General features: G+C 43.1%; 1 protein-coding gene across 1 annotated transcript; it reads right to left on the bottom strand.

Moving 5' to 3' along the window:
• Positions 1 to 1,182: 1,182 nt before the first annotated feature.
• On the bottom strand, positions 1,183 to 16,852 carry cc2d1b (coiled-coil and C2 domain containing 1B). The gene is made up of 26 exons (XM_037681873.1): positions 16,762 to 16,852; positions 16,402 to 16,526; positions 16,192 to 16,333; positions 14,834 to 14,937; positions 12,461 to 12,568; positions 11,804 to 11,950; positions 9,484 to 9,778; positions 9,220 to 9,338; positions 9,068 to 9,146; positions 7,721 to 7,783; positions 7,265 to 7,410; positions 7,102 to 7,174; positions 6,424 to 6,557; positions 6,219 to 6,342; positions 5,968 to 6,140; positions 5,755 to 5,880; positions 5,607 to 5,665; positions 5,425 to 5,541; positions 4,413 to 4,486; positions 4,202 to 4,260; positions 4,065 to 4,116; positions 3,848 to 3,947; positions 3,521 to 3,611; positions 3,283 to 3,405; positions 3,140 to 3,169; positions 1,183 to 1,721 (listed from the first exon to the last, which is right to left on the bottom strand). Exons 2-25 carry the CDS (start codon positions 16,465 to 16,467, stop codon positions 3,143 to 3,145), a joined length of 2,601 nt encoding a protein of 866 aa, XP_037537801.1. The 5' UTR covers positions 16,468 to 16,526; positions 16,762 to 16,852; the 3' UTR covers positions 1,183 to 1,721; positions 3,140 to 3,142.
• Between the last annotated feature and the right edge of the window lie 205 nt (positions 16,853 to 17,057).

The raw sequence follows: 17,057 nt of genomic DNA, 5'->3' as shown, positions 1-17,057 counted from the left end.
TTGGTGCCGTTTTAAAAACTTCACGTGATTTAGGAGCGGTTCAGAAATAAACAGATTTCTGTAAACATGATGGAAATTCAAACATTAGAAAACAAATTTTGCTTTTTGACTATTCAGATTTAAATGATAAAGTTTTATTTTATCTGCACATTAAAAAAAAATGTTGGGACCAAACTAACGAGGTATAAAGGTCTATATATTATTTAAACACTTGGCTCAGAACATTTATGCTTTTTTTGGACTCTAAAGGGCCAGTTCACTAAAATAAAATAAAAATTCTGGTAAACATTTATTGTCCCTCAGAACGTTCGTCCCTAATCCCAAAGAGAAATGAGTTTTATTTTAAGAAGCTCGTAGCTTTAACTCCGGTGACGCCCTTCAAACGGAGCGACGCCACAGTTTTGGGGAAGACGTCCTGCAGTGAACCGACCCTTTAAAATACTCTGAGATGCATTCACTGTAACTCCGTTAAAGACGGTGACCGACTGAGCTGCGACTGAATCACTTGATAGTTTTATTTTTGAAACTGAACAGTAAACTGTCACGTAGTCTCCCTGCCGTAATGTTTCGACAGTAATAGTGTCGGCCTGGCTTTTGGAGCTGGACGTGTTTTTTCCGTCGGATCTCGTGCTCGAGAAGGTCGTGGCGACTCGACTTTAAGAGAAAAAATTTCTGCGTTTTCTTGCGAGAGGAAACCGACGACTCGACACTCTGGACTCGGCCTCGCGGTCGGACTTCAGCTGGATTCTCTGCCGGCTGTCGAACGGAGTTCATGAAGTTTCCTGAACGTCTCCAGAACGCAGCTCTGGATTCTCAGCTTCCTGTTTGGACTGACCGAGGCTTCTCGCCCGAGTTTTAAACGCCAGTTTTTCTCGATGCGGGCGTCTCCCAGAAAGCTGCAGAGAGCGCCGCTTCGACAGAAAACATCCGATGGAAAGGTCCGCTTCTAAAATCCACCCTGACTAATAATTACTGAAACCTGCTCTAAGTCCATCTTTTGTTTCTAAAGTCTTCCAGCAGATTAAATCCAGGCGGACGTCTAAATAATGTGCACGGCCAGGAATGCAACTCTGCTCAAAATGTGCACGCTCTCACAATTTCAAGTCCCAGTCGCAGCTCAGTGAGGAACCCGTTTTCAGTCTTTGAGGCACAAACTCTTTGACTAGAATAAATAAATCTCCTGACGTTTGTGTTTTCTGCACATTTCAATGATTTCTGAGTCTAAATGAAAAGTGCCAAAACAAACAGAGGAGCCTTTTGTGGAACATTTCTTGGCTTTCTCCTGTAAAACTTCCTCCCGCTACGTCGCTTCGAACTCCCAACAACCGAAGGCGCGTCTTAACAAACATAAATCTGTCGAAACGCGTTCGGCAACTAAAGGCGATTTCAACTTTACAGCAACTTTGATTACTTTGGTATTAGTGCATAGGTTCAGTTCTGCATCCCCGAGCTGTAGAGATGAAGAAGAACAAGCAAACGTTCTGTTCTATTGTACATTAAAGTTCTGTCAGCAGGACCGTCGTTGGACACGGCTGTCCTCCAACGACTCTTCTCTCCTGATTTAAACAGTCGGCCTCGCTGGATCCCTCGCAGTCGATCTGTCGCAGAGTAAAACGTCTCCTCGTGGAGGACCGCCGTGCAGAAAGGAGCTGTGGTGCGGCGCACATGTGCAAAAGGTTCGGCCCGAAGTGGATCCTCCTCTGAAGAGGTTCTGGTTGATGCTGCAGGACAGACACGTTCAAATATTTACTCCTTCAACAGCAGCAAACTGTTCAACAGCTTTCTGAGCAGATCAGCGTCACTCATGTATTCAGTATGAAACTTTACCCTTTTACCACGTGACACACGTGTCGAACTCAGGGCCCGAGGGCCAAATATGGCCCTTGCTACAGTCTTATCTGGCCCCTAAAGGTTTAAAATTAAAATTATTTTTATCACTTCTCATTTTGCTTGAAAATCCAACTTTATTTAGTGCAGACTTCTCAGAAAGTTTGAATTTTTCAGTATTTTTTTTTTATTTATTTTGGTTGTGGAAAGAGCAACGGAGAACAAGAGATCAAACTCTTTTTGAGGAACAAGGTTCATGCTCAATAATCCAGGTATACAATCCAACATCGTTCAGTCAGGTCATCTGGACGGTTTTTTTTTTTTGTTGAGACATTTCATCCTTCATCCAAAGCACTTCATCAGTCCGAGGAGCCACAACAAACTCAGTCCCACACGCAACACAATCACATAGTGGACCAACCAGTTTGATGGTGATAAGATGGTTTCTGGGGCCCGCCCTCTCCCCCGTCAACTCCTCTGAGGCAGCCATAGCCAAAGTGACCAAAGTCCATGCTCAATAATCCAGGTATACAATCCAACAATTTTCAGTCAGGCCATCTGGACAGTTTCTTTTTTTTGTGCTGAAACTTTTCACTCTCCATCCAGAAGGCTTCATCAGTCAAGGAAACACACAACACAAAAGTGATTCTTCTTCCCCCAACAGCTTATTCCAAAGTGGAACCAGTTTAACATGACTGTCGACGAGGAAGAGGGCCGGCACCGGAGGAGGGGGCGTGCCAAAGACACCAACATAACTGGTTTGTTCCACTTTGGAGTAAGCTGTTGGGGGAAGAATCAGTTTTGTTGTGCGTTTCCTTGACTAATAAAGCCTTCTGGATGGAAGGTGAAACGTTTCAGCACAAAAAAAAGAAACTGTCCAGATGACCTGACTGAAAATTGTTGCATAACCAAGGTGGTTCAAAAACCAAGTTAATTCTCAATAATCCAGGTAAAAAATCCAACAAAGTGGTTGGCCCATTATGCTGCTTGTGGGACTGAGTTTGTTGTGGCTCCATGGACTGATGAAGTCCTTTGGATGAAGGATGAAACATTTAAATAAAAAATGAAACCGTCCAGAGGACCTGGATCTTTTTGAAGAAGCTGCAGGCAAGAAAAGATGTCCGGTGTCTGACTCGAGTTGACTCAAACGGCTGAAATTGGCCCTCGGTTTGAATCTGTTCTTTTTTGGCTCTTGGAGTTTGACAACTCTGCTTTCAAACATCAATCAGAAAACTGGACGGAGTTTATGAGCAACACTTTCATTTTGCTCTTTAAAAAAAACCAAAAAAGAAATAAATGTTTTGCGACTCACCTTTTATTTTGAAGAAACGTCTAAACGAGGCTGAAAAAGAAACGACCAGTTGATGGAACCATTTTCCAGATAATATAAAAAAACGAGTCGACCGATGCATCGGGACCTGGACGTGTCCGAGTCCTGAGCGGTTCTGGTCTTACCTGCGACGAGTCGAGGACCAGCCAGCGCTCGGTGCTCGCCTGCACGTCCTGACCGCTCAGAGGCTCCCGCAGGCGAACCTTCACCTCCACACGACCTCCTGTGTGCCGCCGGCCGTCCATCACCTGGCAGGAGGAGCGCACGGGCGTTAAATATCATCAGTGAGCTCCGGAGTCATCGATGTAGGATAAATTAATCCAGATTGTTCGCTAAGTTGAAAAGTCTTTTCTCGAGCCTCACCTCGACGATCTCCCTGATCTCGCTCTGCGACTCCAGCCTGTCCAGCTTCACGAGGGCCGTCCCGATCGGCTTGTCGCTCCGCAGGAAACCCCTGAGAGACGACAAAAAATCAGAGCTTTTGATAAAAAAAAACACCTGAACCTGATGACAGGAAATTTCTCCGTCTGAACTTTTTGAATCTTTTTCTGCTCTTACAGGTTCGGGTTATTCAGGCTTAGTTACAAACTGAGAAGAAGATGTGAAGGTCGGCTCACAGATGGATGTGTTGACGTATGAACTCATCAGGTAAAGAACTCTGTCAAACCATGGGTCAATCCAGAGACTCACCCTTTGTGCAGCAGCTCCAGTTTCAGGCCTTTAGACGCCACGACTCTCCGAAAGCCTCGGTGGTTCCGGTTGATCGTCAGCGTGAAGCTTTGGTTGTACTCTGCAAAAAAAACATGTTCTGTGGATTAAACACAAGGAAATACAAACGGGGAGAATTTAACCTAAGGTCCGAGAGCCTGAGCTAAAGACAAACACTTGGCTCCGAACTTCCTGTTACCTGGTGAGTTAGTGTTTTTCACCACGTTGGTTCTGTGTTTCTGCGGCTGCTCCTGGGAGGAGAAGCACGAGACGGCAACACGTTTCAGGACAAACCGAGTCTGGTTTGAAAGATTTTAATGGATGTGAGGCTCTTACTGCGCTGGGGTACGGGAAGTCAAACTTGACGTAAGCGTCCAAATTGTTGGGCTGAATCCCTGACGGAGGAGAAGAAAAATAATCAAACTAAACAAACGTTTCTTCACTGAGCGTTAAGACTTAAATATAAAAAAAACCCAACCATCTAGAGTCAGCGGGGAACCCTGCAGACCCTCCTTTGTCTCTTGTGTATTCAAATTGAAATGTTTACCGTTGGGAGCAGGAAGGTTCATGCCCTTTACGACAATGACGAGCAGGTCGGTGCTGCTCAGCTCTGGAAATATGCTAAAAACAGGAAGGAAAAACATCTTTATTTATTGTCTCTGGAGTCTGAGTACATGATAACCTGAGAAAAGACCAAATGATGAATGTTGATCTAAATCTTTCAGAGTAAAGTTAGTAAACGGTAAATGGCACATGCACAGTAATTTAATATAAAAAGTACCGTACTTGCTGCTGTAAACTGCATCAATCCAAATATGTCTAATACAGTGGGCAAAAACATAAATACGTCGCTTCGCCGCATAATTTGCATCTATTATACGTCACCGCTGACAACCTGGAAATGTGGGCCGGTGTTGTGCCAAAAATCGATGGGTTGCCAAATGGCGGCAGCAGGAGCGTGCACGGGAGGACTTTAACAAGATTAACACTTAAAAAACATTAATTGTTTGCTCAACATTATATCAAAGGTGTGTCTCAGTTTAACTTTTCCTTAATAAATGCACTTCAATGGTCAAATCAGCTGCATTTCACCTGGCGGCGCGGTGAAATGCAGCTGATTTGACGTTTGCTCCACGAGTTCTGGAGAGACGTTTGTATGGCAAGACAAGTTCTCATTAATAGTCACTTTTACTTATTAATGAGACACTTGGCTTGCCAAATTACTTGAGGGCCCTCTAGTGGCTGAAAATGGTAGTGTTCAATACTTTCCATGTCAGAATGAATGAAATCGTCAGATCTCAGCCAAAAATTTGGTTATAAACATGGAAAAAACGTCTATCAGTCACTTCGGCGTACAAGTCGCAGGGCATGCAAAAAGGTGCAACTTATACAGAGAAAAATACTGTAATAAAAGAGGTAAAATATACATACAGAGTTGTTACAGCTGTTCCTACTCCAGATGTTTCTTTTATTTAAGGTGACATGTACATAATCAGGCTTTAATACTGAAGGAAAAAAACTACCTTTAAACAAAGCAGACTCAGAAGAAATGCTCCTACCTTACAGTCCGAAACGATTTCTCCTCAAAGTGATGTTTGGGAGGAGGCAGGCCCCGGGACTGGGCCAGCTTCAGCACCTCCAGGCTCTTCTTACAGCTTTCTGCCATCTTCTCAAACCTGCAAACACGTCGCGTCACTCCTGAAGCCTCATAACGAGCTGCTGAGAGTTGCTGGAAGCTTACTTTGTGGTTTCGCTGACGTTCCCGAGGTGCATGAACTGCTGGGAGTGAGTCGAACATTTCTGGAAAGAAGCAGACACGTGCTCAGTATTCATCTTTGCAGGCGACGCACAATTTAAAGCAGCTGTGGGGGAGTTGGAGGCAGTTTCACCTCATGCTGCGCCTTCAGGATGCTGGCCAGCTGCGTGTAAACGGCCTCGTCTTTGCTGGAAATGTGCACGTCGCTGTGATGAACCAGGATGAAGCCGTCGTCCTCGTCGCCGGGCGGCGACGGCAGCTTCAAGACGAACAGAAAGACTCGTTACATCCTGACGTTCAGGGTCATATTTGAGCTTTTCTACGAAGCGACTCGTCTCTGGCTCACCGCGCTGATGTCCACGGTTTGGCCGCTGCGTGCCGCTTCGATCATGGGCTCCAGGCTCTTGGCCGTGCGGAGCAGAACCCTGGCCTGGTCCAGGTCGTTCTTCTGTTTCGCCTGCAGAGCCGACTTCAAGTACTGCTTCTTTCGGCTCTCCAGGAGCTCCAGCTGCTGAACGGCTGGAGACAGAACGCAGAAAGACGTTTCAGAAACAACACGAAGCTCTGACGATTTACAGGAACGTCTCGTTTCCTGACCTGTCGGGGAAAGTTTCTCCTCCGGAGTCGGTTTCTCCGGTGACGAAGATCCTTTTTGTTGCAGATCGTCCGTTCGGATGTCCAACATGGGCTTCTTTGGCTTATTTGGAACAACGAGCTTCGACTACCGGAGAGAGAAAACATCATCCTCATGTTCAGCAGGACAGACGGTACGTTACACATCGTAGGGGTGCTGGGAGTTCACCTCTTCCTCCGTCTCCTCCTCCTCCTCATCTCCTGCTGCAGCGTCGGTGGAGGCCAGCTTGCTGGCTGCTTCGAGGGCGGCGACTAACCCCTGCTCTGCTGCCGGCACCTTCTGCCCGGGGATCGGAGGGAAGCCTGAAACATGGGACCAAGATTTAGATTCACCCGTCTGTGAAGTCACGCTGTAATAAAACACAGGTACTGACAGAGTACTGATAAAAGTACACAAAAACCTCTTCAGTCCAGAACTGAATCAGATTTTAGGAGCTAAATGTGAAGAAAGTTGAACCAAAACAAAAAAGCTAACAAATCTTCTATTTCAGCCACATTTGGGGACGAATAATCACAACAAACTACCGGATTTATCGGACTATAAGGCGCATTAAGTGAAACAAAACAGTCAGATAAAACAAACTTTATTCAACTCATTCACAATAACCACATAAACTCTGTTCGAGGTCAGTAAGCACAACCAGAATTAATACATAAGGTGCACCCGATTATAAGGCTCACAGTTGATTTTTGAAAAAATTTAATGATCTTAAGTGCACCTTATAGTCTGAAAAATATGGTAGGTAGACGAGACGTTTTATTTATGTTCTAATCCATAATCAACATGTTGATTTCATAATTTTGTCACATATAAACTAAACGTTTGGATCAAAAGTTGGATTCTCACCGGGGGGGACCGGCAGCTCGTCAAAGTTCACCGCTCTTCCTGCTTTGTGGGCTCGGATGGCGCTCTGATATTGCTGCAGGAGAACATTGTAGAAGGATTTACGGCCGCTGTCCAGACTCCGGTCGTGATTTAAAGAGAATATGGCGGCGCGATCTGTTCGTACCTTAGCGATGCGATCGTGCATCCGGGCCTTGCGGTCGTCCCCGCTGGCTTTGGCCTGACTGGACGCCTCCTCGTACTTCGCTCGTCTCTGCTCCAGAGCCTCCAGGACGTCTCTGGGAGCTGAAGGAGCCGACGAGGCGGCAGGAACTGAAAGGAGACATTTTACCTGCAGTTTCATGTCAAACCTGAAGCATCTTACCAGAATAAAAAATATACGCGTGCAAAATAAAACCCACAGCACTCATGGGACCAGTTCAGTGAACAGTTTGGTGTTTTCAACCATTAAAGCTGTTCCTGGTTGAACTTTATTCATAATAAAATGAACTCAAAGGTTTTTTTCTGTAAAGTCACATTTTTACACTAAACCTCGATGAAAACACTCAAAGTCCTGCAAACTGAATTAATGCAGCTTCCACCGGAGCGACTCGCACCGAAGAACGTTCAAACTTTTATTTACCGGGAGCTGCAGCAGGCGGGGGCTGTGTGTTTGACCCGGAGGGGGGGCCACTTCCTGCTGCGCCTGTAACAAAAACACATCATCAGCTCCGAGGCAGACCAACCATTTCAGCTTTGAACGTGTTAGTAAAATAATAAGAGTTTCTGGAGAAACTGAACTCCTTTTTTCCTCCAGTTTTTAAAAGATTTAAATTATTAAAGTGATAAATTTAAACGCTCAAGTTGCTTCAGATCAAACAGTTTCAAACTATTACTGAGCTTTATTTTCTGTTCCTGAACTTCCTGACTTCACTGACAGTTATGAGCTGAAAGTGAAACTGATCAGAACAAAAGCTAAAACTAGCTAAAGGCTAAAACCAGCTAAAAGACATAAAAACTAAAAACACACTAAAGGTTAAAACTAGCTAAAACAACAGCTTAAAGCTAAAACTGACTAAACAATAACTAAGAACTAAAACCTGCAAAATGTTGCTAAAAGCTAAAACTTGAAAAAAAGTAGCCAACAGCTAAAATGAACAAAAAAGCCTCTTAAAGCTAAAATTAACAAAAACTTGTTAAAAACTAAAGCTAGCAAAAATTTTAAGATGGAACAAAAACAAAGAGTAACTTAAAGCTAAAACTGGCGAAAGAGTAGCTTCACGCGAAAACTAGCTAAAGGCTAAAACCAGCTAAACAATAGCTAAAAACTAATAACTTTAAAACTGACACTTGTGGTTAAAACTAGAAAAAATAAAAACTTAAAGCTAAAACTGACTAAACAATAACTAAGAACTAAAACCTGCAAAATGTTGCTAAAAGCTAAAACTTGAAAAAAGAAGCCAACAGCTAAAATGAACAAAAAAAGCCGCTAAAAGCGGAAAAAACTTGTTCAATCTACAGCTAGCAAAACAGTAGCAAAAATTGTAAGACGAGCAAAAGAGCAACTTAAAGCTAAAACTGTCAAGAGTAGCTTCATGCTAAAACTAGCTAAAAGCTAAAACCAGCAAAACAGTAGCTAAAAGCTACAAATTAAACAGGTATGCTGAAGTGGATTTCAAAGAGCACAAAGTTTTTTTTTTAAGGATCTGAAGAGTTTTTTCATTAATTTCAGTTAGAAAGAAAATTTGAATAAAGTTGAAAAAAAAAAAAAAGTATAAAAGTTACAGGAAACAAAAAGTTGTGAACGAGCTGAATACTTTGAAACACGAAGGGTTAAAACAGCTGAACGTCTGCTGAAGTAGTTCTAATTAAAAACCTGAGCTGAAGGAAACCAACATTGTGAATCTCGACGCAGCTCTCCTACAAAAACCTTCTAAATAAACCGTTTCATCTGAACGGAAAGAAGTAATCTGATTACAAAGCTGCAGACCTTTCCCTGGAGGTGGAGGAAGACCTCCGAGGTCCACGGGTTCTCCGTTCTCCAGCGCTTCCATCGCTGCGTCGAACCTCTGCACAGAAACAAAACGTACGATGACAGGCGACGTGACCAACTTTAGACTCGAGGTTCGTCTTTCAGCTCACCTTACTGGTCACAAAGAAAACCTTGGCTTGCTCCAGCTCTCCCAGCTTCTTGGCTCTCAGAGCAGCCATCTTGTATTCTTTCTGCCTCTCCAACAGCATCGTCTTCGTCGCCTCCTTCGCTGCAGAGTCGGAGGAAACGGACAGTCGTCACGGTGAGACGCCTCATTCGTCACACGTGGACGAAACTAAAAACCCAGCGGTTGTTTCTGTAGAGCACCGTTGAATTTAGCTCGTGTCTGTTGGTGTGGTTGAACTGGACCTCACCATCGGGCCGGCTGCAGTTCCAGGACTCAGCGGCTCCTTCAGGTTGCTCCTCAGGAGATGGGAGGCTGCTCAGAGCAGGTGGAGCGGAGGAGGACTGCTCCTCTTTGCTGCTCGATGCGACGGCGTCGGGCGCAGCAGACGGAGGCGTCGTGGCCTCCGACTCCTCCTGCCGAGCGGACTCTGAGGGAGGGGGTCGGGAGGCGGCTTCAGGGGCTCCAGTAGCAACAGGTGGAGGGATCTCAGACTCGTTGACGGGCTTCCCCTTCTTCAGAGCAGCTAACATCGACTCCAGAGTCTGTCAGGAGCAAAAGTAAAGTTCACACGAGGCGGCTGAACTCAGAGCAGAAAACATGCAGAGTTTAAATGTAAAAACTTTAAATTTACTTTTAAATAAAAACAATCTAGGACGGGAAACATGTAACTAATGATATAATCTGATCATAAACACAAGAACTTATCTGCAGCTTTTGTTTAGTCCTGTTCAGCTCACAGTAAAGCTTTTATTTCACCTGGTTAATGATTTTAAGAAAACATCTTTTTAAATCTTCGTTTCTTCAGCTGCTCTTTCGATTTAACTGCTCGGCTATGCAGCAGATCTTTGTTGTTTCAGCTGTACGGTGTCCTCGAGTGTCCAGAAAGATGCCCCTTCAATAAAATTTATTATTATTGTTGTTGTATTAAGGAAATAATCCCCATCTGAAATTATATATCCTAGCAGCATAATAATAATGTTTTATGTTATCAGATCAGCGTTAGATGCCCAGAATAAATTAATTTACTTGGGTCAACTTAAATTCAGTGAACATTGTTTGAATTGTTTTCCTTGAGAGGTGCAGCTTACCGTACTCGTCGCTGTATAAGTCACACTTTTTTGCATAAATTAGCATGCCCTGCAACTTATGCAGCGTATGTTTTCCCCCCATGTTTATAACCAAATTTTTGGCGGAGATCTGACGATTTCGTTCATTTTCACGTGGAAAATATTGAACACTACCATTTTCAGTCACTAGAGGGCATTTGAGTAATATGGCAAGCCAAGTGGTTCATTAACAGGTAAAAATGGTTATTAATAAGACACTTGGCTTGCCATACCAAGCCACCTTCTTTTCGCTCCAGAACTCCTGGAGCAAACGTCAAAATGCATTTATTAAGGAAAAGTTCAACTGGGACACACCTTTACTATAATGTTGAGCAAACAAACAATTGTTTTTAGGTGGTGGTCTTGTTAAATTTGAAGAAATGCACAGCGAGTCGTCCCTCTGTGCGCTCCCGCAGCCACAAATCAGCTATTGAAATGCAGCCGATTTGACCATTAAAGTTAATTTATTAAGGAAAAGTTCAACTGAGACAAACCTTTACTATAATTTTGAACAAACAAATAATTGTTTTAGGTGTTAATCTAGTTAAATTCTTGTTAAAGTCCTCCTGTGCAGACCATTTGGCAGCCAATCAGGTTTTGGCACAACACCGGCCCATGTGTCCGGGTGGTCAGCGGTGATGCAGAATAGATGTGACGTATGTGGAAAAGCGACGTATTTATTTAGTTTTTTTTCCACTTCGACATTTTTGGACTGATGCGACTTGTACGGCAGAAAGTACGGTATATGGATACAAACACAAACTGTAGCATTTATTACTAATAACTCTCTAATGGTGACTTGTTTTGATTTAAAAACTTACATTTTAAACATTTTTATGTTTTTGGACTCATAATACAGACATTTCTTCCCTGATATAAACAAAATTTAATATCAATCAATCAACCTTTATTTATACAGGTAAATCCCATTGAGCCTCGAGGACTCATTTACAAGAGAGACCTGATTTCAACAAAGAAAGATGACAACAATGGACAACAGCAACAACAATAAACAGTTATAAAAAGTCATACTGCAGGTTTGTTTTTGTTTTTTTAACAAATCGGATGGCTAAAAGGGAAAGGTAACAAAACAAACAAACAAAAAAAAATGTATTTAAAAAAATATATTTATTAATTAATAATTAACTCTGAAGGGAACTCGTAATCTGATGTTTTGCAGGTTGGCAACTCTAAAGATTTTTCTATTAAAAATGATGTAAAATTTCAATTATTGTGTATTACTGTTAAATGTCATTTTGATGTTGTTAAAGCAATATTTCCGGCAGCTTTTTAAAATCAGCGAAATGGACAAAAATATAAATTAATTTCAGATTTTGCATTCTTGTTTCTTCATATTACCTTTCAGTACGAGCTATCAGTAGATGCCATCTTTGTCTCGTAAAGTTTCAACTCAACAAAAAGAGCTCAGCGTTGCGTTTCGATCGAACCCGTTTCACCAACCTTCAGGCCTCGATCGTATCTCCTGGATTTGGACGTGTCCCCTGCGGTCGTGGCGTTCTTCAGCGCCGTTCGGTACATGGCGACTCGCTCCTGCAGCGTGTGCTGGAGGCTGCCGGGTGCCGCTGCCGAGCGCTTCACTTCCTGCTGCTTCGCACATAGAACCAACAGGTTCAGTAAACAAAACGCCGAAAACAGCCCGTCCTGAATATGCAAACACCGTGCCGGCACACTTTCACTACCTGAACAAAAGCTACGACAACCAGAGAAACAGAAATACTGACTTCAGGTTTTTCGTGAATTATTTGTTTGGAAAACGATTAAAACTGTTTCAGGAAATGCACCTGCAGAAATGCAGATAGACATCTTACAAAGAGTTGAAACTGTTCACCAGAGCCGCACAAGCAGGTTTTGTTTGAATGGTTAGGAAAAATGAAGCAGCTGGTACTTTGTGTTAGCAGGAAGAGAAAAACGAGTTGACACGTTTGCTGGTGGTGTCTGCTTCAGAGCTGACCTGTGAACAGGTCTTGTTCTGTTCTGGACATCACTGCATGGGCTCAAGAACATTCTACAGTTCGTTGTCAATAAACACAATTCACGGTGCCATCCACAATTGCAGGTTAAAGCTTCATCGTGCAACAAATAAAGGTAAACCTGCACCTGCGGCCCCGGGGACTCGAGCGTTTCAGCCTGAGGAGCAGACAACGTGGAGGAAGCAGACGCCTCATCCTCAGCTTCCTCCTCACCCACCACTTCCTGCAGCTCTGCCTGACGGGAGAGAGATAAAATAATTCATTAGTATCCGGCTTTGACTGTTTAAACACGACTAGAAATTAAACTTTTCCATTCGTTCATTCGTGTCGACGTCCGTCTGATCTTCAGACCGGAGAAATGAAAAGTAGCTCAGTAAACGGCAGCAAAGCTTTCAGTTCTAATCCATCTTCTTTGTTTCTGACCCAATATGGCCGTGCAACGCCTATAACTGTAAAAAAGTTCACCGTCATCACTTAGGCTGTTTAAATCAGCATCAGATGTTTTAGATGCACTGTTTTTATTCAAATACGTGGCGATCAAAAGTCACCGTTTGATGCTTTGATCGTCTCGTCTCAATCAAGGCATTTTTCCAATAATCGGTATCAGATTATCCAATCTGTATCAATCAATAACATCAGTCATGCCTAATAAAATGTTCCAACATGTCTGTGGTGTGAAGGATTTTTAAAATAAAAAATTAGAGCATTTCAGTAGTGGTTGGTCACAGTGCTACAGTCCATCCATTATCTTTACCCGTTTATTCCATTTTGGGTCACGGGGGTCACTGGTGCCCATGTCCAGCAATCACTGTGCGAGGGGCGGGGTACACCCTGGACGGGTCGCAAGTCCATCACAGGGACACATAGAGACAAACGAGACAAACAACCATTCACTCTCTCACTCACACCTAGGGACAATTTAGAGTTACCAATCAGCCTAACATGCATGTTTTTGGTCTGTGGGAGGAAACCGGAGTACCCGGAGAAAACCCACGCATGCACGGAGAGAACATGCAAACTCCACCTAGAAAGGCCCTCGGACCGGGGTTTGAGCCAAGGACCTGCTCGCTGAGAGGCAGCAGCTCTACCAGTTGCGCCACCGTGCTGCCCAGTGCTACAGTCAACAAAGCCAATTTAATTACTGTAATTTTCACTGCATAAGTCAGTTTTTTGCATAAATTAACATGCCTGCGACTTATACAGCGAAACAACATAGTTGTGTTTTTTTTCTCATATTTATAAGCCAATTTTCAGCTGAGATCTGACAATTTCATTCATTCCGACATGGAAAATGTTGAACAATACCATTTTCAGCCACTAGAGGGCCCCCGACTAATATGGCAAGCCAAGTGTCTCATTAATAGGTAAAGTGGCTATTAATGAGACACTTGGCTTGCCATATAAACCACATTCGTCTCGCTGTGGAACTCCTGGAGCGAAAGTCAAATCAGCTGCTCCTGGTTTCCCAGGAGAAATGCAGCTGGTTTGACCGTCAAAATGCATTTATTAAAGAAAAGTTCAACTGAGACACACCTTTACTATAATGTCGAGCAAACAAATAATTGCAAGTGTTAATCTTGTTAAGTCCTCCTGTGCACGCTACCACATCGATTTTTGGCACAACACCGGCCCACATTTCTGGGTTGTCAGCCGTGACGCGTAACAAACGCAACGCGTCAGCGGTGGCGCATAATAGATGCGACTTATATGGCGAAGTGACATATTTATGTTTTTTTTCCACTTTATTAGACATTTTTTGGACTGATGGGACTTATACGGTGGTGCAACGTGTACAGCGGCAAGTACGGTAGACACTTAAAACAAACACTGACATTAAAGCAGCAGGGCTCTGACTTTAAAAGGTACAAAAGTGGATAATTTGTGCAGGAATCTTCAAGTTCCGTTTCCTCGTGAGTTGCGCTTGATTTTTTTTTTCCTCAAACCAGCTGCAGAGTATTCCCACGTGTCTTGAACTCATCTCAAGAGCTCTTGTTCTACGCCTGAGCTTGAGCTCTCCTCTGACAGAAGCCATCAGAGGCCAAAGTCCAAGTCCTAAAACCACATAAAAATACAAATAATTGAAAAACGGGTCCAGATGTCTTCATTTTAAAAGTGTACTCTGGTGGATTTAAATCTTATATAGGAGGGTGGTGACTGAGCCAAGGCGGGTACAAGGTGGGCAGCAAAATAATGTGCACGACCAAGAGTACAGTTTACATCACAGAATACAACAAGCTGCGATTTTCAAAGAGTGAACGTTCAACAAGTGGCCGAGACTACCTCAAACATTCAGAATACAGTGACACAACTAAAGAAAATGTTTCTTTTTTCCTCATTTGTTTTACCGCTTTGAGTCTCCTAGTACTCAACAGTGAGATACGACCGTAAGTCTTGTAAAAGATTATTTTTGGACCGCCGTACTGGATTTGGACTCCGTCACTGAAAAGACACAGACACTGGCGCAAAAGGGAATAGAATATGTACTGGCACCAGCACAAACCAAGAGGTCTTCGTCGCCTTCAACATCGTCTTCATCGTCGTCCTCGTCCACATCTCTCATGCACTCGTCAGCCATCTTTGCGATGTCTTCCATGGGCAGCGGGTCTACAACACAAACAGGAAGTCACGCCTGTGTGAGTCAAGCAGCAGGAGTCCTGTGATACGTCACTGATAGCACGTCTTGCTGCATTCAGCTACTTGTAGCTTTTAAACAGCCTTTTTGCTAATGTTTCGCTAATCCTCAGCTACTTTTACCTTGTGAATAGCATTATGCTTTCAGTTAGCACTCTGTTAGTTGTACATTTGAGCTAGCCATTTTGCTACATTTAGCATTTAACTAATTAGCTACCTTAAGCCACCCTTATGTTATCTTTTTTAGCTAATATTGTGTTATTTTTAGTGTTTAACTAGAATTTTTAGTTTCAACAAGCCCTTTGATGGTTGCAGCTAATCGTTTTCTTACTTTTAGCTTTTAACTAACATTTTGCCACATTTAGTATTAGCTAGCCTTTTGCTATTACCGTAACAATTTTAGCTAGATTTAGGTTTTTGTGCTACTTTTAAAGTGGTGGTTCACTACTTTTATGTTTTAGTAAGTCTTTTGCTGTTAGCTGTTGTTAACTAACATTTTGCTGCTTTGAGCTTCCAATTTGATACTTTTAGCTTTAGGCTAGAGATTTGCTTCTTTGACCTTTTATCTAGTATTTTGTTTCTTTGGGGTTTTAGCAGGAAGTGTTAGGTATTTTTTCTGTTGGGTACGAGAATACCTAACAGCTAGTGTTTGGCTTCTTTTGCCTTTTAGCTTGTTTAACTTTTATTGCATTTTAGCATGTGTTTTGCTCCTTTTGGCATTTAGCCAATGTTTTGTTAGCTTTAGCTTTTAGCCTGTGTTTTGCTCCTGTTAGCCTTTAGTTAGAGCTTTGCTCCTTTAGCCAGTGTTTTGCTCCTTTTAGCCTTTAGCTAGTATTTTGTTCCTTTCAGATTTTAGCTAGAGCTTTGTTAATTTGAGCCAGTATTTACTCCTTTCATCTTGTTTTGCTCTTTTTGGCTTTTAACCAGTGTTTTGCACCTTTTAGCCTTTACCTAGTGTTTTGATCTTTTTAGTTTTAACAACTCGGTTTTTTTTTTTCAGCTGATTTAATCAGTCAATTATCAATCAGCGTTTGTGCTGCATGTTTGCAGAAACAGTCATTTTTCCAGTTCACTTCTTTGGGACCCACCTAAAATGACCCGCTGCACCACCGTCTCCAGATTAGAATCCTAATCTCTCAAACTGTTAAAGGATGCATTCATTAAATTAAATCCTACAGGTCGTCTGTTGACATCCAGTTCCCGGAAGTAGAAATAGTAAACACTCACTTTTCTCTTTCTGCTTGCCTCTTCCTCCTTCAACAGCTTTACTTCCGGTTATAGCAGCAAGTTCAGCCTCCAGGTCCGGGTCGTTCTCCCCCGCGCCCATCATCATTTCCTCGGGGTCCATCATGTCAACAAACAAGCCCATCTAAACACGGGGTCAGAGGTTACAATCTGGCACCACGTGGATGAATGTTACTGTTTCAGGGCCGTTACCTGCTTGGCTGCAGCGGCGCCCTGGCCTTTGGGCGCCGTCGGTGCTTTCTTCTTTTTACCAAACATGTTTCTATTTCTTCTTCTTTAAAGACCCCGCAGCGACGACCCGTTTATCCGTAGGTCACCTAAAACCCGAAACAAATCATAGAAACGTGCTTCCTGTTGTCTCCCTAGCTGTCGTTAAATATCATGTGAGTGGTTGTCAGGTGGGTCCCAACCGTTACTGCGTGACAACAATCAGTAAGCAGACTGTTTCAGTCTTAAAATCAAAAAGTTAAATTATATACAGACGTTGGTTCTTACTGTCACTGCTAGCATGCACTTCATGTAATATCATAAGGTAAGAAAGAGCATGTTTACCAGGTCGGTCACGGCTTCATGAGGTAGTTTTTTAGGTTTTTAGATGGACAGTTTCGTTACTGTGCTTTGACATGGCTAGTTTTAACTACGCATGCGCACTGTCGAGGGGCGTCAAAAGGTGATGTAACACTTATCACGGTGCCCTGAGCTTTGTCTGCCAGGTACAACTAACATCCTGAGCCATGTCTGCCAGGTACAACTAACATCCTGAGCCATGTCTGCCAGGTACAACTAACATCCTGAGCCATGTCTGCCAGGTACAACTAACATCCTGAGCCATGTCTGCCAGGTACAAC

The sequence above is a fragment of the Nematolebias whitei genome, chromosome 9 (genome assembly GCF_014905685.2).
Source record: "Nematolebias whitei isolate Nwh7 chromosome 9, NemWhi1, whole genome shotgun sequence".
NCBI classification, from domain to species: Eukaryota; Metazoa; Chordata; class Actinopteri; order Cyprinodontiformes; family Rivulidae; genus Nematolebias; species Nematolebias whitei.
This window is presented reverse-complemented; position numbering and strand designations above follow the sequence as displayed.

What these genes read in the sequence shown, in the direction of transcription:
- cc2d1b (XM_037681873.1), bottom strand. Translation starts at nt 16,467, where the DNA reads ATGTTTGGTAAAAAGAAGAAAGCACCGACGGCGCCCAAAGGCCAGGGC. An exon ending in AGGCAAGCAGAAAGAGAAAA is followed by an intron (nt 14,938 to 16,191) that starts GTGAGTGTTTAC and finishes TTTGTGTTGTAG; the next exon opens with ACCCGCTGCCCATGGAAGAC. An exon ending in GGAGAAACTTTCCCCGACAG is followed by an intron (nt 6,141 to 6,218) that starts GTCAGGAAACGA and finishes TTCTGTCTCCAG; the next exon opens with CCGTTCAGCAGCTGGAGCTC.